Genomic DNA, 24011 nt, shown 5'->3' with positions numbered 1-24011 from the left:
CTCTTTTTTTTAAGCTCATTTCATGGGATGAAAATGATTTTAACAGTATTTTGTCTCTTAATTGTGGAGCTTGTGTCCACTAGGGTCTGGTCAGGAAAACGGAAATCATACCAGGTATTTTATAAGATATAATAGAAGGAAATTGTTAAATAGGTATTAGAGGACTCAAAAAGCAAGTAGGGATACTGATGTAATACAGAGATAGTGACTTCAGGAAGCAGCAACTTCCCTGGGGGTATGGGACAAAAGGAAGAAACTGGAGTTTTCTGAAACTGTAAGTTTGGAGAAGAGCTCCTGCAGTTGGGTCTCAGCCCTCTGTTGAAAGAGCATTGCTTAGCTGTGCGGGTATCACTGAGCAGCCGTGAGTAGGCTGGTGCTGGAATTACCAAAAATAACCTGAAGACAAAGAACCAGCTGTGAATGCTACAGTTAAGAACTATTGGCTGATAAGAAAATAAGGAATAAGAAATCAGTTTCTTTTTCACCCTTAGCCTTCCAGTCTCCGTTTAGTATGCACTGTTGGTGAATCCAACAGTGGAGTACCTGGAAAAAGAGATGTATAGTTTGCAGAGTGCTTGTCACAGCATCACAAAGCAGATAGAATATAGGATGATGGGTTTGCAGCTTAGTGACAGTAGTATAAATAACAGTTCAGGGCTTACAGAGAAGAGTTTTGAACTCATATCTTTATTACCAGTGGACACAGAATAGGAAGAGTTGTATTATTAACTACAGTCAGGCTACTTTTTTAGGTCTCCCAAATCTGCTATGTTTTCAATCTCAATATTTTTTGAGATTGAAAAATCTTTTTTTCAGTTTTTCCGTTTTCATTTTTAATTTAATCAACCTACTTATACCAATGCACTTCCTGCAACTTGTCGCTACTAAAATGTTTGGTCTTTATCGGCTTATTAGGGTCTTATACCCTCACTTTGAGTTGCCACCATTAGATAATGGTGAAGAATTGATTAACTGAGAGAACATTTATGTAGACTATATGGTGGTACTTTGTTCTGTGTAGTGGTATTTTATTGAAATAACACATCCTATAGTTAAAGTAAGAATAAAAAGTAGGTATAATAGGAACAACTACTCTAGTTTTAAATATAACAATCCTATCTACTTATTTTTACAGGGTCTTTCCTTTATATGTTGAAAGAAGTTGTCTTTATTAGGTTTCATCATAGAAACAGAACCAGTAGGGTGTGTGTGCGTGTGCTTGCGTGCGCACGTGTGCATGTACACGCACAAAATGAGTTTTATTATAAGCAGTTGCTTCATGTGATTTTAGAGGCAGACAAGTCCAAATCTGCAATGTGGGCTCTCAGGCTTATGACCCAGGAAAACCAAAGTACAGTTACAGTCTGAAAGCTGGCAGATAGAAAGCCAACGTTCTAGTTCTAGTCCAGATGTAGTCAGGCTGGAGACCCAGAACTGATGATGCAGATGAAGTCCAAAGACAGTCTGGTGGAGAACTCCCCCTTGCTTAGAGAGGCCAATTTTTTTGTTCTGCTCAGTCTTTCCACTGACTGACTGAGCCATTTAGTATAGGGTAATCTCCTTTATCCATATTTGAGCAATTTGAATGTTGTATTTTTTTTTTTAAGATTTTATTTATTTGACAGAGAGACAGCGAGAAGAGGGAACATAAGCAAGAGGAATAAGAAAGGGAGAAGCAGGCTTTCCGCTGAGCAGGGACCCTGATGTGGGGTTCGATCTCAGGATCCCAGGATCATGACCTAAGCTGAAGGCAGATGCTTAATGACTGAGCCACCCAGGTGCCCCTGTATTTGACCAATTTAAATGTTAATCTCATCCAAAAACACCCTCCCAAGCTGACACATTAAATTAACCATCACATTGTCCTAATAATTTTCTTGACTGTTCATTAATGGGAAGTAAGTAATGACTTCTGAATGCTTCCTTTTCTCCCCTTCCCCACCAGAGGAACAATATTGTGTTCAAAGAAATATTGCAATTTGAACCAGGGTTAAAAGGTGCCATCTAACAGGAGTCCTGCTTTAAAGAATAGATAAAAATAGTTCGTACTTATCATATCAAAATACCAACCTAAGCTGTACCTAGCTTTTGCTTACAGTACACTTATATTGTTGGAAATTCATGACTCTCAAATTTGTGTCAAGTAAACAGTTCTATTACAATTTACTTAGTATTGAATACTTCTTTTCTTTTGAGCTTTAATATGTCTTTTTTCCCAGAGAGAAAGTGCTTTGAATTTTCCTTGACAAAGATGTTTTATCTGTCAGGATAAGACACACGATGTTGCAATAACAAACAAAGGGTTAGAATAACAAAGGTCTGTTTCTTGTTCATGCTGTCTACCATCGTTGGCAGGAAGCCCTCAGTCATCCTAGTCCCTCAAGATCCTAAGATGACAGAGGAGCAAGCATCTAAGGCTTTGTTAGTTACCACTTGAGAAAAAAAAAAAGCTCTGAAATGTCTCACATTAGCAATTTAATGCTCTCGGCTGGTCATGACACATCCTATTTTCATTCAGAACTCATTGGTCAGAATTAGTCCCACATCCCCATTTACTACAGTGAAACCAAGAAGTTAGTTCTACTTTGACTAGAAGGGGTAGACATGGGAATAATTGGCAGATGACACTATCACTACCTTCTGCCTCTGCTTGAGCACTGCTCATGACTCTTTGAAGATTGAAAGAGGCACATAACAGTGTTCCATTTGTAGCCTTTCTACTCATTTATCACTATGGTTCTCAAAAAATCAGTGTTCTATTTTTTTTTTTTTCCAGAAAGGCTTATAATATACAGAGGGGGGAGGGGTTCCTTCTTGGCTGCTACTTTCCCCATTGCCTCCAGCACATTGCTTAACTTCTCTTTCCTCTTGGCACGGATGTGTGTTTCCACAATTTTCTTGATGAATTTGAGGGCACCCTTGCCCTTAGAAACCTTGAGCGCTCCATGTCACACTGCTCATATGGGGTGAAGCCACACACCTCTTGGATCATGTCCCACACAAACTTGGTGTGCCTTAGCTTGCTCACATTCTTTGTCCTTCTTGTGGCCCCTGTTGAGGCCCATTGGCCATAGGTAGTGGAGAGCCTTAGCTGCTTCTCCTCATGGCTCCCTTGGTGGAAGCCAGTGTTCTGTCTATTTTGACATTGATGCTAGGGATTTCTTAAGGAAATTATATCTCTTCCTTTCATTCTTGCTACTTCCCCGTCCTCTACCTTAGATCTGTCAGTAATGGCAAATCTAAGATAATGTTTTAAGTTTTGAAACAATGACAGATAGTTTTTCTTTATAGACAGCAAGACATATACAGAAAGAGGAACATGAGATCAGTCTGAAAATGACAGAGGAGAAGCTTTTGAAGGAATCTTAATAAGAACAAAATGAATTTGAAATTGGGGGAATGAGAGAAGATATAAAAAAGTGGATCTGACAACAAATTAAAACAAATAAAATTGGTAAATGAAAGCAAAAAACAACTTTTGAGAACCAAAAACAAGAAGATATTTAAATGCTATGGTATAGAAAGAGAATTCTGCATATATAAAGTAACAGGAAGAGGTACAAAGTAACGGATGAGTGGTGGCATTTCATAACTTTGTCCAATATACATACCAGGAATTAGGCTGGAAGCTGTCCCCATATCTGTACAGGGCATAACAAATTTTGCTCTTAATAGTAGGAACTGCTTCAGAAGTAAACAGTATAGCAAGGGTTCAGATTTGGGTTTCTTTGACTTTGATAGGGAAATGAAACATACTACAAATAAATCATGGAATTAGGAAAAATCTATAGCTCATGGGAGACCTATATAAGGGAGCTATAGCAATAACTTATACCTTATATATTGATCTAATTCTGAAGTTAAGTGGAAACATGAAATGTATGTATTTTCTTATGTATTATTTATGTTTGTTGCTTACTAAAACACTAAAACAGATTAGAACAAATGTAAATTAGCATTATTCCAAATACAGAGCCATTTAAAAGTATATTTCTTGGGGCGCCTGGGTGGCTTAGTTGGTTAAGTGTCCCAACTCTTGGTTTCGCCTCAGGTCGTGATCGTAGTAGGGTCCTGGGATCCATCCCTGCACTCTGTTCTCAGTGTATGGTGGGGTCTGCTTGAGGATTCTTTCTCCCTCTGTCCCTCCCTCTGCTAGCGTGCTGTTGCTCTCTCTCAAATAAATCTTAAAAAAAAAAAAAAAAGTATATTTCTTATTTGATGAAATATATGGATTTTTTTTCATCTCTCCAGATGTAATTTGATTTAAGGAATAGATTTGATTAATCTATTAGCTCAATTTTGATTCTGTTTGTAGCATCTTACATATTTAGAAAGATTTTCTCAAGTGGAACTAAAATATATGTAGGGAAAGAATTCTTTCCTAAAAAGGCCTTATCATTCAAGAATTTATTTAAAAATATATTTATCGAGTTTCTAATTTGTGCAGTGTAAGTACAGTAGGACTTACTACCTGCCCAAAGAGAAAAACAATTTAATTAGATTAAGTTATGCCCTGGGGCTCCTTCTGGCCAGATCTGGGACAATGTATATATGAAAATAATTAATTGCCATAAAGAACTATAAACAGGGCCACCTAGCTGGCTCAATCAGTAGAACATATAACTCTTGATCTTGGAGTCATGAATTTGTGCTCCACACTAGGTGTAGAGTTCACTTAAAAAAAAATATATATATAAACCATTGTGGGGGAAAAGGAATTAATGAGTCCATACCAGTGATAGATGATAGCTAGGTAGGTGGGTGGGTGGGTGGGTGGATGGATGGATAGGTAGGTAGATAGGTAGGTAGGTAGATTGATAAAGGTTAAAGAGAGGATCCTTGCTTATAGTAGAAGGCTAAGTGCCAGTTAGTAAATGTATAGGGATTGTTGGAAGAAAATCTGCATTTTACACAAATTATAGGAAAGATGTGGATCAGGATGGTAAATCTAGGGAAAGTTTTGGTAAAGAGCATGATTTTTGCATAGTTTTAAAATGTTTCCCCACAGATTATTTATTCATTGCAAAGGAAAAATTAGTAGTTATTTTGTATAGTACTGAATAGTACATTGGCTGGATGATCAAAATTAACATCAGTGACAAGCAGATGGACATTTGTGCCTCCACCTGTGATGCTCTTAGAGGGACATATCATTGCTTTTATAGTATTCCACCAAGAATGCATAATCTGAATCTAATTATATAGAAACATCAAGCAAACCCAAAATAAAGAATATTTTAATGAATAAAAGGAAGGAGTGTGGGACAGCATTATTCAAAAATGTTATAAGGGCTGTAGAAATGTTTCAGATTGAGAGAGGGCAAAGAGACATGACAGCCAGATGAAATATCTGGACAGGAAGCTATACTGAGAGGGGGAGAAAATGCTGCAAAGGATACTAATGGGTCAGTTAACAAAATGGGATTACAAGTGGTAGATAAATGTTTTTTTTTTTTTATATTAAATGTATTAAAATTTAGAATTATACTGTATTGTGTAAGACCATATCAGGTATTCACTAAAGTATTTAGAAGTAACATACCAAAATATACATAATTTCCCTTTAAATGTTCTGGAAAGTGCTATTTGTGTGAATGCATGTATATATAAATATGTGTCCTTTGTATAATAGGGAAAGGTGAACAAATAATAAAGGATTTGGGTAAAATTTTCATGATGAATGTGGGTGACATATATTTGAAGTTATACAATTTTTATTCTTGCAACTTTTGCAAGAGCTTGAATTTATTTCCAGATTAAAACCTTAAGAGAAATAGTTATGTCTTAGGCATGATCGCAACATAAGAAAGAAGTACAAAGTAATTGACCAAGGGACACGAACTTAGAAAACTAAGATGCAAACATGTTTACAACCCTCAGAAATTGGTATGTGTTAGTCTCTGCTAGGTGCCACGTGCTTGACCCAAATATCAGATAATAATTTAACAAGAAAGTACACTGTGATTTAAAAATAAGACTAATAATTTTTACCTGTTCTGTCTTAACGTGTTGCAAATGTGTAGTACAAACTACTTACGATTCAATATTTGTGTTACATATAATGGTTTTTACCCCCTTTATTCATGTTAGTATATTAAATTTCACTACAACAATAATGGTAATTAAAAATTTTTTTTTATTTTACTTTTTTAAGATTTTATTTATCTATGAGAGAGAGAGAGAGAAAGAGAGAACTGGAGCAGGGAGAGGGAGCAGACCCTTGCTGACCCAGGGAGCCTGACATGGGACTAAATCTCAGGACTCTAAGATCATGACCTGCGCCAAAGGCAGATGCTTAACCAACTGAGCCACCCCAGAACCCAGGAATTTTTTTTTTTTAATCATTTTTTTAAAGATTTTGTTTATTAGAGAGACCACAAGCAGGGGGAGCAGCAGAGGGAAAGGAAGAAGCAGGTTCCCTGTTCAGCAGGAAGCCCTACTGGGGCTTGATCTCAGAACCCCAGGATCATGACCTGGGCCAAAGGCAGATGCTTAACGGACAGAGCCACCCAGGTGCCTCATAATCGAAATTATTTATGTTCATATGTTACATTTAATACAGGGCCTTTAGAATAAGTCATTATTCACAAATTGCAGGAGTACATTTTCATCATATTACTAAAGTAAGAATGTATATTGTTTGTAGTACAGGATATTTGGATAGGATATATCCAATCTGTTAGTTCATACTATAACTTATAATAAATGTGCCAAATATAAACAATGTAAGTAATCTCATGAAAGACCTAACTGAAAGCTAAATCATCTTTTATTTTTTTTTTAATTTTTATAAACATATAATGTATTTTTATCCCCAGGGGTACAGGTCTGTGAATCGCCAGGTTTACACACTTCACAGCACTCACCATAGCACACACCCTCCCCAATGTCCATAACCCCACCCCCCTCTACCGACCCCCCTCCCCCCAAATTGTCATTTTAAAATTAATTTTTCTACCACGTTAATTTTTTTAAATTTGAATTTTTAATTTGAAACTCTAGTAATATTTGTATTATCTTAAAGACATAAGAAAAATCTTGGTACTGGTTTTAATTAAATAGAAAGATCCAATAATATTCTAGGATATTATGTTTGAATTTAGGATAAATATAAAATATGATAATTCTTCTGTCTTCTCCACAATGGAAATAGACACAGATTTGGGGGCACTGGGTGGTTCAGTTGGGTTAAGTGTATGCCTTCCTTCAGCTTAGGTCATGATCCCACTGGAGTCCTGGGATTGAGTACCACATCAGGCTCCCTGCTCAGTGGGGAACCTGGTTTTCCCTCTGCCTGCAGCTCTCCATGCTTGTGCACATACACTTTCTGTCAAATAAATAAAATCTTTAAAAAAAAGGGGGGGGGGGAGTTGGCACAGATTTGGAAAGCATTGTAGCAAATGCTGTCTAATACAATTTCTAGTGAATCTGAATATTAGATCTGGATTTTAGAACTCTTTATTCTGTCATTATTGGCCAGCTGTGTCTATCTTACTTGATTTATTCTGTCACCAATGGACTTTTCTTTCTAGCTTTAAGTAAAGAAAATAATTTTAATATCTCAATTATGGTTGTTAAAAAGAAGTCCTCTTAATCTATTACTTTATCAGTAGATCATATTTAGACATATAGAAGTTCTTTGTGGCTGTTTTTCAAATCTTTCCTTTTTTGTTGAGTTTACCTAATAACATTAAGAGTTTTTTTCAGGGTATAAAAAAAGTGTCTGAGTTCTTTGTTTTTTAATTTTCTGCAGTCTGCTAGTCAGATGTATCATTTTAACAGTAGCTTTTATTTCCCAATCCCCACACTACCATGCTCATTTAAGAGACTCATTTTGTGTTGAATTGGAATGATCTTGGTAAAAGCACATGATAACTTGGGTTGGCCTTACCAAAGTCTATCGAAATATTTCAGCCATCAAACCTACTGGAATTGTCATTAAAAACCAAAATAATTCCCAGGCACCTGGGTGGCTCAGTCAGTTAAGCATCTGCCTTTGGCTTGGGTCATGATTTCAGGGTTCTGGGATCAAGCCCTGCATCTCAGCAGGAAGCTTGCTTTTCCCTCTCCCTCAGCCCTTCCCTCCCCTCCAGACCCACTTATCCTTGCTCTGCTTTCTCTCTGTCAAATAAAAAATAAAATCCTTTAAAAAAAATAATCCCAGCCCATACTAGATCTACATTAATTTAAAATGGAAGAAGGCAGTGGAATAGATTCTTTGTATTCAGATAAAGTTTCAGAAAGTGACAGAGTGGTGTGATTTCTGATCAATTTTATTTGCCCTGTGATAATAAGTTACAGACTTAGGTGTCAAATTAGCAGTATTGCTGAAAAACTAATTTTACAGATTGGAAATTTTAAATGCCTAGCTCCTTTTTCGTTTCTAGTTGTTTGGTGACTTGACCTGGCTGCTTGTTTCACCATTAAGCATTTAGAGTTTTTTTGCTTAATTCAAAAGAAGAAATCTTTCATTGGTGAGCATTTAAATTGTAGGCCAGACTTCGTTTTTAAAATTATCTCAATCCTAGAGATGTATTGTTCAGTATATACATATAAAGTAATATATTAAATTTATTTTATAGTTGTTTCTGTAATTAGGCCATCTCTACTCACCATGGTTATAATTTGGTGTTAACTTCTTTTTAATGACAGACGAATCCTTAGTACTGTGGAAAAGAGCAGACAGAAATACAAACCAGCTTCTCTCACAGTGGAGTTTGTCCCTTTCTTTTATCGTAAGTATCGATCCTAATTTCTCTTTGATTTTGATGTTACTCTGATTATTCTTTATATTCTTATTCTGATTCTACTTGATTCATCTTTGTGTATTTGTAAACTAAAGATTATAAGAACCTATCACTGGAGTACTTGATTCATACTTTGCTATGAGTATTGTTCTTCCTCTAATTTATTGTTCTGAAAGTGTTTTTATTTTGAGAAGAGCTTAATATTGTAATGACTGTAGTATAGACCTTCTGTATTTTTACTGAAATAAACGTAAGAGCAGCATGGGGGCCCAGCTTGTGCATGGCCACTGCCGGGAGCCTGAGGCCAGGGCCTCCTGCCCAGGCACTACCCAGCTGGGCTGTGAGCTGGTGATGGACTCATGGATGAGGCCTCCCTTTTGCCAATTGGAGCTCAGTAGAGCTGAGTGCAGCCTGGGCCCAGGCCACATTCGGGATAGGGGGCTACAAGGCCCACTCACCCCCACAGGTCATGGCGTAGGGGTGATGGTGATGGACACCCTAGAGGCAGAGAGCTTTGCACTGTCCTTTTCCACCTCTGATACAGAATTTGATGCTGTGGTTGGATTTTATTATCATGGATGAAGAATTCCAGTTATTAAAGGAAATTTTTATAGACAGGCACTCCCACCTGTTTGTAATGAGTATATGTCTTCTGTAGAAAAAGTATATTGAAGAACATCGGCTAGAGCAGATTCCTGGATTTAACATGGTGACTCGCACAGCGTCTTTCCAGTACTGCGAAGATGAAGTAGCTGGTGACATATTGGACATGCTGTTCATGTTTACAGCATTTCTGGCTTTTAAAGAAATGTTTCTGGGCTATAGAGCAGAAAAAGAAGTCTGGGGACTGGGTTTATGGAGCGATTTAGTGGTGACTTTGTTATGCAACTCATCTTTATCAGCTTCCCAGGCAGATCTGAGGCCTAGGGCGCACCTCTAGGCAGTGTGATCATTGTGGGTGTGCCAGCCCATTAGACTGGGGGAGGCTAAAGCTAAAACGGGACAGAAGAATACATCTTGGAAAGAATGACTCTGTTCGGCAACTGTTCATTAATGTTAAGTATCGTTGGGTTGAAAAGAAAATTACCTGACCCTCCTGGGACCTGTTTCTCTCGTAACACCATCTTGTATTCAGTGACCCTGTTACTCCTCCCTGTAGTAGACACCTTTCTCAGGGATTTTTGAGTCAAACTCAAAGGCCAGCATTCCACCTGGGGGCCTCTTCCCCAGCATACATGTTGGTGTGTCAGTGTTTTTCACCATCACCAACCTTCTTTGGCCCAACAGGCTTTGCATGTCCCAACAGGCATTTTGTACACTCGGGGTTTTATATGCATCAAAGTTTCAATCCTGCAGCCTCATTGGGGTTTTTTGACTAGGAGTATTTATCCAGGGCATTAAGCCAGCTGATCATCCTGAAATTTCTGAAGCTTCTCCTGTAGCAGTTTAGTCTTAGCTAAAGGAATCAAGTGAGGGAGGTGGGCCTTTACCCAAAAGCTACATGTGAAGATAAGTTTGTAGTCTTATATTTGCAATCCTTGTGTCACTGTCTTCTGCTGGTCCTGATGTAGTTCCACTGTTAATTGAACTCATTGTAAGCATTTTGAAAAAAATATTTTTTTAGATGAATACTCAGGCTAACCTAGCAGATGTAATCTTGGAACGTCCATGATCACCCACTTGAAGATCAAATTAATATATGCTGTGTGCTTTTTAGTTATTAGTACTATGAAAGCAAAAATGCTTTCTGCCTTGGTGTTTCTCTGTTAATGAGCACCAGTAAATGTATACTTCTGCTGGAGGTAAGTTAAAAGGTATCCTTTTCTTATAGCATGTTAAGTGTTTGTGTAGGTTTGCTAAAACCCTTACGGTATAAACAGGTTCATTAGGTTTTCTCTTGAGGTAAGGAATTCCTTCTTCCTGTCAAAATCTACCAAGATGCTTTCCATGGGTATAACCAGATCAGCATGAGTAGGATACAGCAAACAGCTTTACTGGTCATCTCTTTGCTTTGATTCAGTACAGTGTTTGAAAGAACTGACCAGAAAACATGATGTCACATCTCCTCCAGAAAGAAGAACATAGTTGTTGAATTCCTGTTCTCTTTCTTTCTCTAGCCACACACACACATACACACCCCCATACCCATATGTGTATATATGTATATAAATTTTCTGCTTATTAATTTTTAAACCTTTTTATTTATTTATTAAACCTTTTTAAAGTAAAAATTCTTTACTGAATTTTCACTTGGCTGTTTTGGTTTTAAAGGATGATCTATAGGTTATGTGTTTTTTAATGTGTTTTCACTTAGTTATGTGAGTTTAAAAAAAAAAAAAACCACCTTGGGAGTAACATGGAGGACATTAGGAGAAGGAAAGGAAAAGTGAATTGGGGGAAATTGGAGGAGGAGACGAAGCATGAGAGTGTTGGGTCCCCCAATAATGGGTCCATGGTCAAAGGAGCGAGACTGATACAAAGCGAAGGTCAAGCAAAGCTTTATTTTGTGCCAAGCATCAAGAATCAAACAGACGAGTCGGGGCCCTTCCTTACAGAGAGGGCGACCTCTCTCTTCTTTACAGACTAGCTTTTAAGGGCAAAGGCCATGTGGTTGGGCCTGGCCACGCACAGGTGACCAATGAGATTGTAACACAGAGAAAGCTGCACAGTCCTGCTAGGTCACACATAAGTGCCAATTGAATTACAATTTACCCTATAGTAGCTATTTGAACTAGCCTATCACCTTGGTCAGAACTGCTGCCCAAAAGGCGGGGCCCACCCTCCTTGGTAGCGAGGGAGACAGTATGCGCGCTTTACTGATTGGATGTCTCCATCTGACCCAACTCATCCCCAGCGTTTGGGTTGTTACTTCCACCTGACCAGACCCACCCATGTATTTGGGCTTTGTTACCTGGGACTGGTTTCCCAGACTTGCTTTTAAGTAAGTTCCCGGGTCGGTTTAAGTTTTACTGCATAAACAACAAAATGGCTGTTCAACCGGGATGGGGCCGCTCTGGCTGAAGAGGCCCTTACAGGAGACTGTGGACTCTGAGAAACAAACTGCTGAGGGTTTTGCAAGGGAGGGTTTGAGGGGGAAAGGTGAGCCTGGTGGTGGGTATTAAGGAAGGCAGCTATTGCATGGAGCATTGGGTGTGGTGCATAAACAATGAATCTTGGAACACTGAAGAAAATTAAATTAAAAAAATTAAAAATTAAATAGTCAAACTAAAAAAAACTTAGAAGAGATTTGGCTACTATAGGCGTGATCTATGTGGATTTAATTTTCTTTCTTAAAAAATGGTTATGCCATAGTTCAGGAATTTGGAAGATATTGCAGAATATATACAAGGAATACCCTGTGTTTCCTACTCTCATTTGTCAGATCTTGCCTTAACATTTCGCCATATTTGCTTTAGTTCTCTTTTCTTTTTTTCCTAAAATTTAAAACAAAACAGAAATAGCCCCCCGCCTTTTTTTTTTGGCTTTTGTCATTGGAAATGAATATATACACATTAAAGGTATGATTTTAAAAAAGAGAGAGAGAAATAGTCCTTTGTTTGAGTGCCTGGTGAAGAGGATTGCAGTGCCCACTCTGTTTGACCACCAGTGGTAATATTGGCTTCAGCTAGATAATCAAAATAGGCTGATTTCTGGATTCTCTTTTTTTATTCCACATAGCTGCCCTTATGATATTACCACAGTACATTGATTGTTGTGACTTTATGCTAAATCTTGAAATCATTAAGTCCTCTAACTTTGTTTTTCTTCAAAAATTTTTTGGCTGTTCTGGACCCTTTACATTTTTATATGCATTTTAGTTTTTAAATATTTTTTAATGTATAAAAATACATAAAAATGTATAAAAAATACAAAAAATGTATAAAAATACATTTTTATATGCATTTTAGTTTTTAAATATTTTTTACAAAAACGCCTGCTGATATATTTGTTTGGGATTGTATTGCATCTAGGAACCATTTTAGGAGAATTGACATCTTGAGAATATTGAGACTTCCAGTGCATGAATCTGATAATCTCATTATTTGTTACTTATTTCTTCAATCAATATTTTATAGTTTGCAGAATATAGATTGTGCACATATTTTGATAGTTTATCCCAAAGAAGTTATCAAAGGTACTTAGAAATGTGAAGTCTTTAAAATAAACTATTGTAGATTTTTTAAAAGGTGAGTTTCATTTTCATTTCCTATCTTTAATAATGACATTTCCCTTTTTACCCGTAGCAATATTCCTTGCCTTACCTTGATAATATTTCTTGCCTGCTTTGTCAGATACTAATATAGCCCCTCCAGCATTCTTATGATTAACGTTTACATGGTTTATCTTTTTATATCCTTTACATATTTTCTATGTGTCTCCTGAGGCTGATTAGAACTCTGTCTTCTTGCAGCTCTGTGTAGAATCTCACAGTTACTCAGCTTAAAACTTCTTGCTAGGTTTTTTCCTGCCTTGTGGGATTTCACAGTATCAAAAAGGATTGATACTTTGACTCAAAGTGAGTCCTACTAATATTTCTGGAGTGCTTTCTCTTTATACCTTCCACTCCTGCACTGCTTGCCTAGGCCTTCTCAAACGTTTCATCTGCCTCCTAACTCAACAAATAGTCATCTTCCTTTAGGTTTTCCCTTTTCTGTGCAGTTGTTCCGAACATATGTACAACAGGAAGCTGAGATAATCATTGAGCTTACTTTGTTTCTCTTGAGAGAAGGAAAATTTCTAGAGTGCATTAATTTCTACATATATTGTCTAATTTTCTAGTTATTTCTAGGAGGAAGCCATGTATAGTGACAGTTATTCCAGCATAGCTGGAATCATTTAATTTTTTAAATGTAGACTTCTGTCAGTATATTTACCTCAAAGCGGTTTGTTTTTGGTAATGTTTATTATGTATAAAATTGAAATAATTCTGTTGTTAACACCTTGTCTATGATATATACAAAAAATATTCATTACTGGGTTATTAGACTATCAAAATGAAGAGGAAAATCATAAATGTTTATTAGTAGAGAATTGGTTAAGTAAATTAAGGTACATCATTTTATTGGTCATAAAAATGAATAAGGAAGATATATATGTAAAGATACCCAGTATATATTAGTGTTAAAAACAGAAAACATGATGCAGTGGTATATGTATACTTTTTTTTTTAAGGTGTGGGGAACATGGTATATTGAGGAATAGGTTTGGGGGAGACTTACTTTTGGTCACAGTTGTTTTATGCTGTTTTAATTATTCTTTGTCATGTGCATGTATAACCTTTTGAAAACAATAAAATACTTTATAATATTAAAAGAAAGGTTATTTTTGGTACCAGAACTTTAGAATGTTTGCCTTGGAGTAAACCCAGGAAATCTTTTCATCCAATTATTCCAATTTTATAGTTGAATAATTATTGTCAATTATACTAATAAGAGGAAGTAGTAGTAGCAAAAAAACACATCTAATTTAATGTCAGATTTCAGTTAGCTTCTAGCCTTGTCACTTAGCAGCTCTGTAACTTTAAGACCTTTCACTTGCTCATTTATAAATAAGGGCAAAACATCCTCACATGGAGTATTATGAGAATTAAATGAGATAACATAACTAATCTAAACTACTACCTGGTAGATGGTTTCTCTTTTCCTTTATTATGAGAAAATGCGTATCAGCCTTGCCTTTTAAACATTTTTAGCCTTTTAATAGTTTTTAATGTTTCAGTGTCAGACATTCCTTAGAGATAAGTCATACTGTGAAAGAGAAGTCTTATTTGTTTTGTGTATTATATTCACAGAGTGTTTTCAGGAAAGTGAACATCTCAAGGAAAGTCTCAAGTGTTGCTTATTGCACCTCTTTGGAGCCATTGTGGCCGGTGGGCAGGTGAGGAAAGTGTTGAAAGTTAATATTTAAAAAAAATAGTTAACAGTACAAAAAGTTTTCCATGGATTATTTAATGTATTCTTTGTTCTTTTATAATTTCATCAACCACACAGATATTTTTCCAAGTTTATAGCTTGTTTAAAACTAATCTTTTATTTAAAACTTCTTTAAAAACCTAATAATATTAGCACTAACAATAAAATTACTACATAAATAACCATATTTAACAATTTTTTTATTGTAAGTTCTTCGTTGTGTTGACTTTCAGCTACTAGTTCTTACCTTAAATAAATAAAATCACCCCTTGTTACTCCACATGATGAAATCAAACTCAAAATTAAGTATATATGAGTTAACCACTCTTCTATGTAATTTCTAAATGCATATATACAAGGTTTATGTGCTTTTTTTTTTTTCAACAAACCCAACCAGCTTTTTATTACTCACAAGAAAGAAATTCTAGTAATACTTACTTCTTTATTTTTGAAGGTGAGTATCTTAAAAGTTGTCTGTGGTAAACTTTGAGTATAAGTACTAGTTGAAATAGGATTATAGTTCAGAAAGAACATCCTCTATGTTTTCTTTAAGTACATAGTTCAGATCAGAAGTTTCTAACACCTTTTGTCCTGCATAAAGCCCCTTGTTGGACTATTTCAAATACATGCAATAAAATACATAAGATTGGAAAAGAAACTAGTTATGCTAAAATGCAGTTACTAAAATATTAAAATAAATGTGTAACATAGTAATGTGTTTTTGTAACACACAAAAGAGATAGAGCAGCAAGTCTAGTAATAAATGTGATTTCAAAAAAAAGACAAACATGATGTTTCAAGACATTGCAACAACTATAAAATATGAAAATATATAGGATTTCTTTTGGTTAACAAAGTTTCAGATATTGCTAATAATACTATTTGGGTTTCCTAGTAGCCTACCTTTCCTTTTCCTCTTCACTCTAGTAGAAGAGTCTTTTTTTGTGAGGGGGATCATGACTAGAATCTTATTTTTCAGTTTGTTTGCTTTGTCACCTTCCTTTATTAGCTGATAATCTTCTTTTGCATCAGTATCTACCCATTTCCATCATTTCTCTGCTACTAAAAATAAGAATTAATAAGTATACATGAATAAAATTGGAAATGACGTGTTTTTGACTAGTGGAGAAGCTGGTTGGATCCCGTTACCATTTTGAACACACAGAGACTTGTTTTTGTTAGTGCCCAGGGGTTATCAAGCCTTGAGAGACCTCCCGTAATGAAAACTCACATAGAAATCAAGAGACCTCCAGTAATTAAAACTCACACAGAAATCAAGTAGGTACTTGAAGGCCAATTTATTATTTTATATAGTAAAAATACTCAAAATCCTTATAATCAGGTGTTATAGCTGTACTTGTAGCTATTTTGAGGTCAGGAGTTTATTTATTGAGTATAGAGTAAGTGCAGGGATATTTAGAGAGATATTTAGATGAATTGAATATTTAAAGGTGTAAACGGCAGGAAAATTGAATGGTATCGGCAAGGACTAAGTCCTTTCACTCATAAAGGGCCGGAAGATTGAAGTCCTGTGACTGGTCTCCCTTTTCTAAGCATCATGCCTGGACTTACTGTTGACATATGTGTTGTTTCGCATTGTTAAGAGGATAAGCTTTAGAGACAGACTGACAGAGGTTTGAATCCCATGTCTGTCTCTCGTTGTGTGACCTTGGATAAACGATTTACATGTGTTTTAGTTTCTTTATAATAAGAAAACAGTTAACAATTACAAGATAGTCATACGGACCAAATGACACATGATATATGTAAAGTGCTTGTAAGCCCTAAGTAAGTCACAGATCTATCAGATTTGTGATTCCCATAATTAGCAGTAAATACTAAAACTATAACAGCTTAAGTGAGAAGTTTTACCTTTTTCCTTCATAAAAAAATAAAAGTAGCAGTAAGTAGTCCAGAGTTAGTCTGGTGGCTCTGGGATCTTCAGAGGATCCAGGTTCCTTCTGAATGTCAATTTGTTATTATTTCTTTTGCTACATGATTAGCTTCTAGAGTTCTAACCATTTGCATTTGCACTTTGGGCACAAAAATGGAGGGGGAGATGAGGAGGGAGACAAATGGCACATGCCAATTATCTTTAAAGGAGATGCTAAAAAGCTGACACTCATCTTTTTTTAATCTCATTTGCCAAACTCCATGAGATAACTGTGAAAAAGGGAAATACGTCCATATAATAACTTCGATTTAAAAAAAACAAAAAAAACAAAACTTGCTTCCTCAGCCTCCTTGGCAACAAGGGAGGTTAGGAAATGTAATCTTTATTTCTGCTAGTCTCCTATCCACCAAAACATCAGGGATTCTTTTAATAAGGAAGCGGAGGAAAATGGATGTTTGGGTGCTCTGTTGACAGTTTCTTCCATTGTAGCCCTTGTTACTGGTATTATTTATTATATTGATAAAAACAAGCTCTAATGGCCTAAGTGCTGTTACTTTCAGATGATTTTGCATCATTATGTTTGGATTCATTCTATATCATTTTAACAGTTTTAGGCAATATATATTATTTCCAAGTTTAATGGATCACCTTGAATAGCTACCAGTTATTTAGAATTTCAGAAATATGTTTGTAGAACCAGAGTCAAGCCAGTCCTCTTCTATCTCTATGTCATTTGGGATGAATTTGCTATAACCAACATAAAACCCTAGGGAGCTTAGCCAAATTGAGGATTTTGTTTGGTTTTGTTTTTTGTTTTTTTGTTTACATTAGAAATCTAGATGTAGGCATAGGCAGTTCTGGGCTGGTATAGCGGCTCCATGGCATCGGCAAGGACTAAGTCCTTTCACATTCCTCTTCTGCTCTCTTTAGCCTATTACTTTAATTCTTGGATTTGTTTCTTCATGACTTAAAGGTGGCTCCAAACATGGTATCTGCATTCCAGGCAGGCAAAAGATGAAAAGGCCAAGAGCAAAGGGTCCTTCTGTTTTTATCTGTAAAGTTATATTTCCTTCATAGTCTACTGGCATATATTCTTGACCAGAACTATGATGCATGGCTGCTCCAAGCTGTAAGGGAGGGTGGTAAACAAGTTTTCTATGTAGGCAGATTGCTACCTGAATAAAAATGAAAATCTAGTAATCTAGCAAGGAAATGAAAACTTAATATGCATAAAAACTAGCAATGTCTATCAGGTATGTGCTTAAAATTTTTTATGTTGATTTATTAAAAGAAAAAGTCTGCAGGGTCTCCTGGGTGGCTCATTCATTAAGCATCTGCCTTTAGCTTGGGTCATGATCCCGGGGTCCTGGGATCGAGCCCCACATCAGGCTCCCTGCTCAGCGGGAAGCCTGCTTCTGCTTCTCCCACTCCCCCTGCTTGAGTTCCCTCTCTCGCTGTCTCTCTGTCAAATAAAATCCTTTAAAAAAGAAAAGAAAGTCTGCAGATTTATTAAACTTTATTTTTACAAACATACAGAACTTCAGTTTGGTTGGGTTTCACGTTTATTATCTTTCATGTTTCAGAGGAATGCTTTGCAAGCAATTTCTCCAGCCACATTGGAAGTTCTTATGAGAGTTTTGGCAGATTGTGATTCCTGGGAGGATGGAAATCCTGAAGAAGTGGGGAGGAAGATCGAACTTACTCTGAAGTGCCTTACAGAAGTGGTACATATCCTTCTCACTAGCAGCTCTGATCAACGTCAGGTGGAAACCAGCACTATTTTGGAGAACTATTTTAAATTGCTAAATTCAGATCATTCAGCTTTACCTAATCAAAGGAGATCCAGACAGTGGGAAAGCCGGTTCATAGCTCTGCAGATCAAAATGTTGAGTAAGTATTACATAAAATTTCTTATACTCCGTTTTCTCGGAGTCTGTTTTTTAGACTTATTTGAAATTCAGGGCTGTCATATAGAAGTATGGATTGTTTAATTCAGCTATTATGTAACTTTAGATTATGACTTTAAAATAATTAACATGGAATCGGTTTGTTTATAGCATCTTTGCTTTAACAAAATTGAGCCTCTGTTGTTTTTTGAAAGTGTATTCCAGTAAAAGCATCACTGTTAAAAAGAAAGTCAGCTATTATTTTCAAATTCTAGGAAAGGTAAGTTTCCAGGAGATGGCATTTGCGTTGTCTAACCTATGGCAAGAGTAACATACGGCAATATTAAGTGTCCTTCTATAAATCTCTGTAGATGTCACTTTAACATCTGTCCTTTCTTCAGAGGGCCTCTATTTGGTTTTTCTCAGAGCCTCTATGTATGTGTGTCTTGTTTCTCTGCCCTCTCTTTGTTTTGTTGGTTTTTCTCTGTAAGCGCTTTCATCAGTATATGTGATTTCTTATTTCATTCCCCTGTTAGATTGATAGTACAATATTATTAATTGAGAGTGTCTTTTTATAGAAATAAAATATTTTCATTACAGCTGTACTAGGAAATTTGGATAAGTAAGAAGTTTTTTATATCCTACAACCTAGACATAACTGACATTAATGGTTTATTGTACAGCTCTAGAGACTTAAAAACATGGTTGTATGAGGGTGTGTGTGGTGTCCAACTTAAAAATATTGGACATCAAAATCTTGGTGAAACTTGATCAGTGCACAACAAGAGACTTTGTTTCTGTAAGAAAATAAGATTCCTTTTATTTAGTTTCTGTTCTTTTATAAAACGTGTTTTATAATTGTATTATAACTTTCTAAGAAAGTTTGAGTCTATATTGAATGGACTTCTCATTTATTAAGGACTATTGTATTACTTATGCCAGTTATCCCTTGATTTCTGAATGAGGGTATCTGTTCAGTAGGAAACAAGAGCAAACCATCATCATAAATGGGTTGAATCCCTAAGTCTTATTTTCTGGCCACATGCTGATTTTATACTGTATAAATGACACTGTTGCAGAATATAACTAACTAGGTGTTGCTTATTAATAGCGAGTTGGAAACCACAGTTAGTTATACTTGAGCATTATAGTGGAAGAATAACTGTAATCTTTGGGAAATATATGTCACTCTTACATAGAAAAACATATTTTTAATAGTAAACTATAAAAATATTCATTTTTCTTAACAAGTAATAAGTAGTTTTTTTTTCCAATCTCCATCCCTATTTCTTCCTAACTCATTTTATATCTGTTTGTCACTGAAAAGCCTAAATTAAAAATATGGCCAGAGGGAAATGTTTCTGTGATCCCAAATTTTCCACTATATAAATGGATGATTTTGTTTTTATTTTCCTAGATACCATCACAGCCATGTTAGATTGCACCGATAGGCCTGTTCTTCAGGCCATTTTTCTTAATAGTAATTGCTTTGAACATCTCATACGACTGCTGCAGAATTGCAAGGTATTTTTCTATTATTGTTGTCTTTCACTTTAAAAAGCTATTATTTTGTTTATGCTCTAATTCAAATTTAAACATATTATTAGTAATTTTCTTTTTTTGATTATGGTGAAATACACATAAAATTTACCATCTTAACTATGTTTAAGTGTATTAATCAGTGGTACTGAATGCATTCACATTGTTGTGCAGCTATCACCACCTTCCATTCTCTATAACTCTCTATGTCTTATGGAACTAAAACTCTATACCCATTAAACAATTCCACATTCTCCCCTCTCCCCAACCCCTGGCAACCACCATTAAACTTTCTGCCTCTATGATTTTTGGTTACTCTAAATACCTCATGTAAGTAGAGTCATATAGTATTTGTATTTTTGTGACTGACTTATTTCCCTTAGCATTATGGCCTCAAGATTCATCCATGTTGTGGAATATTGCAGAATTTTCTTTTTTTAGGCTGAACAATATTCCACTGTGTCTACATACCACATTTTGTTTACCTAGTCATGTGTTGATGGACTCTTGTATTGATTACACCTTTTGGCTATTGTGGATAATGCTGCTGTGATCCTGAATATACCCGTATCTCTTTAAGTCCCTGCTTTTGTTCTTTTGGATATATTCCAGAAGTGAGATTGCTGGATCATATAGTAATTAAATTTTTAGTATTTTGAGGAACCACCTTACTGTTCTCCACAGTGGTTGTGCCATTTTACGTTCCTGTGAACAATGCACAAGGGTTATAATTTTTTACACTCTCCTTGACAGTTATTTTCTTCTTTTTGATGATCTCTAATTCTAATGGGTATGAAATGGTATCTCATTGTGATTTTGATTTTCCCTTAATGATTAGTTATACTGAGCATCTTTTCATATGCTTATTGGCTATTTGTATATGTTCTTTGGAGAAATGACTATGCAAGTTCTTTGTGCCTTTTTAAATTGGGTTGTTTTTGTTGTTGAGTTTTAAAGTCTTTTGTTGTACATTGTTAAAATTTGGTGTGAGCATTTGATGTATATAATTTTGTGTTTTTGTTTCATGTAAGATGATTTTGTTTGCATTTTCCTCTGTATGATTTAAATACCTATATAATATTAAGTAGATGTGCCATAATGTACCTATTTCCTATGGCAGATACTCAACTTAATTTCCAACTTTTTTGCTGTTACAGAACTCCTTTAAGTTCATTGACTAGAATTCTATTTCTAGTAGAATTTCTAGGTCAAAGGGCATAATGTGCTTTTTTAAAGTTAGGGAACATTGTATAGAAACAATTTTTAAATAATTGGGGATTATGGAAAAGTAAGAAAATAGAAATACTGTTAGTGTTCTTGGTATATACTGCCAATTTGCTATTATTTTTCTTTTTTACTAGTTTATACTTGTAGCAGATTTGTGAGTATGTAATAATTAATATCTGATTATTATATTTTCATAAATTTCAAGATGGTATCAGAAATTTTCTAGAGTGCTTCTTGAAAAGTCTTTGAAAATGGAACTACTTCAAAGAGCTTTTACTTTCCTGTTTGAGGTATTCTTTTCATGGAATCTGTGCTGAGAAACTAGGGTTTCATCCTGATTTTGTGCAGATATCCCAAAAGGAGGATTTTAATATCAGCCCCTCAAATTTTCCCACACTGTTAGGAGAGAGATCCATGAAAGCATTTATGTCACTATGTTGCTTAGCTTTCAGTGAAAAGTTAAGAAATAACATTTTAAAAATAAGGAATATATATTGATGATGTAAATTGTGATGAACATTTATAGACTCAATTATAAGTACTAAACTACCACTAGAGAGTGAACAAGCCTCCCCCATCCCTTAAACTTGTTCTTAGGAAAGAAATCCTAGGGAGATGAAAACAGCATAAGAAAACTTTATAAAACCTTTTGTTTGTTCTTAAAAAAAAAATATATCAGTTACAAAGGCAACTTCATCTAGACAAAACCTCCCATGTATAAGAGAACCTGCCAGTCACACATTGTAGAAGGGTAAATCACTAGGATAAAATGTAGTTCTGCTAAAATTGATTAGTGTTTTTCTTCAATATATGAAACTCAGGTATTTTTTAAAATGTCATATCATGGTCAACAATATCTTTTTAAAAAGTACTAAGCTTTTTAGCATAGCAGTCATGATGTTGAGCTAATATTTACTCTTTCTACTGTTATATAGGCCAGAGTTTCTTGTAATTTAGATCAAGAGACTTGCTGACAGTCCTTGTGTTTTAAAATTTAATTATTTGATAGCACTTACCACATTTTGTTTTGAGCCAGGAAATGCTAGAGTAGAAACCCATTTCAGAGGGGAAGGCTAGGCTTTGGGACCATCCCCAACCTTCCCTGCTGCAGGTAGTGTCCTAGGCAGGATATTCTAGTAAGTATCACTATAAACTCATCACTAACCATTATAGTTATGGAGTCCTAACAACATGGAAGAACCTATGAAATAAATTGTCCAGCCCTTTCATTATACAAATGAAGAAATATGTCCTAAGAGATTAAATGATTAGCACAAGGTTAATATGTTTCATGATGGAGGCAGGATTTCTTACCCAGGTATTCTGACCCTGGGTTCACTGGTTGTAGTAGTTTTGTTGTACTGGTACTTAAGATCAATAGAAAAATGTTTTCTGTGTATTAAATATAGGAGGAGTACAGGTTTTATTGATGAATACACTTGATAGGGATAGGTTAATAGGATTCTTAAATATATAAAAATGGATTCTTGTTTTACATAGTAATACAGAATAGAATCAAGACAACTGTTGTTTAAATATTCAGACCCAGAGGAAACATTGTCAACTTTAGTTGCTTATTAAACAAACATTTTGTGAATTACAAGGAAAACTTTAGGCTGACTGCTGTAGTTTCTATGCTTTGTTTTTTATGAGATTCACCAGCCAGTTTATACATTAATTTCCTTAAGTATTTATGTGAGGACCTTTGGCTTGTCAAAATGAGTTTCATCATACTGTGAAGTACTTAGAATATAATTCAGTGGAATCATACATTTAACTTTCTTGATAGCTATGATGAATGTTAAACATTTGAGAGTTATTTTGTGTCACCATATTGTATTTTGGAAGGAGGATATGCTTTGAATTATTGTAAAATTATTTTTAGAAGCTTTCCAAGGATATTTGGAGTAATGAGAAGAAAATAACAGCAAATTTCTAGTAGCAAAGAGAAGAATTCAAAACCATAACATTTACTTTAGCACTCTGCTAAAGTTGTTTTTTTTTTTTTTAAATAAACATATAGTGTATTATTAGCCCCAGGGGTACAGGTCTGTGAATCGCCAGGTTTACACACTTCACAGCACTTACCATATCACATACCCTTCCCAATGTCCATAACCCCACCACCCTCTCCCTCCCACCCCCCCCACCCCCCGCAACCCTCAGTTTGTTTTGTGACATTAAGAGTCTCTTATGGTTTGTCTCCCTCCTGATCCCATCTTGTTTCATTTATTCTTTTCCTATCCCCCAAACCCTCCATGTTGCATCTCCACTTCCTCATATCAGGGAGATCATATGATAGTTGTCTTTCTCTGATTGACTTATTTCGCTAAGCATAGTACTCTCTAGTTCCATCCACGTCGTCGCAAATGGCGAGATTTCATTTCTTTTGATGGCTGCATAGTATTCCATTGTATATGTATACCACATCTTTTTTATCCATTCATCTGTTGATGGACATCTAGGTTCTTTCCATAGTTTGGCTATTGTGGACATTGCTGCTATAAACATTTGGGTGCACGTGCCCCTTCAGATAACTACGTTTGTATCTTTAGGGTAAATACCCAGTAGTGCAATTTCTGCTTAGAGTTTTAATCAGTTTTTTAAAAATACAGACATTGCAATGTATTCTAAATATGTAAAGTTTTTTTTGAGGACTTGAGTCATAAGATTCTGGAAAGCTATTGATACTGTTGTCTTGTTTACATTCCTTAATTTGTTTTCTTCACATTCTTCCTTTTCTTCTCCACATCTACCCCTAAAAATCAACTACAAGAAAAAATTTATCATTAAGGCAGTCTTAGTA

General features: G+C 35.5%; 1 protein-coding gene and 1 pseudogene across 1 annotated transcript in view; both read left to right on the top strand.

Moving 5' to 3' along the window:
• NBEAL1 (neurobeachin like 1) overlaps window positions 1-24011 on the top strand; it is a 187229-nt gene that overhangs the window by 39500 nt on the left and 123718 nt on the right. The window contains exons 7-10 of the mRNA XM_032860042.1: window positions 8653-8735; window positions 14539-14624; window positions 18137-18443; window positions 19857-19963. Coding sequence (XP_032715933.1) covers window positions 8653-8735; window positions 14539-14624; window positions 18137-18443; window positions 19857-19963 — 583 coding nt within the window. The remainder of the gene's footprint in view (window positions 1-8652; window positions 8736-14538; window positions 14625-18136; window positions 18444-19856; window positions 19964-24011) is intronic.
• On the top strand, window positions 9237-9687 carry LOC116869023 (annotated as a pseudogene).

Source organism: Lontra canadensis, unplaced genomic scaffold (assembly GCF_010015895.1).
Source record: "Lontra canadensis isolate GAN:19392208 unplaced genomic scaffold, GSC_riverotter_1.0 scaffold18, whole genome shotgun sequence".
Classification (NCBI taxonomy): domain Eukaryota; kingdom Metazoa; phylum Chordata; class Mammalia; order Carnivora; family Mustelidae; genus Lontra; species Lontra canadensis.
The sequence above is the reverse complement of the archived record's forward strand: the minus strand, read 5'-3'. Positions and strand labels throughout refer to the sequence as shown.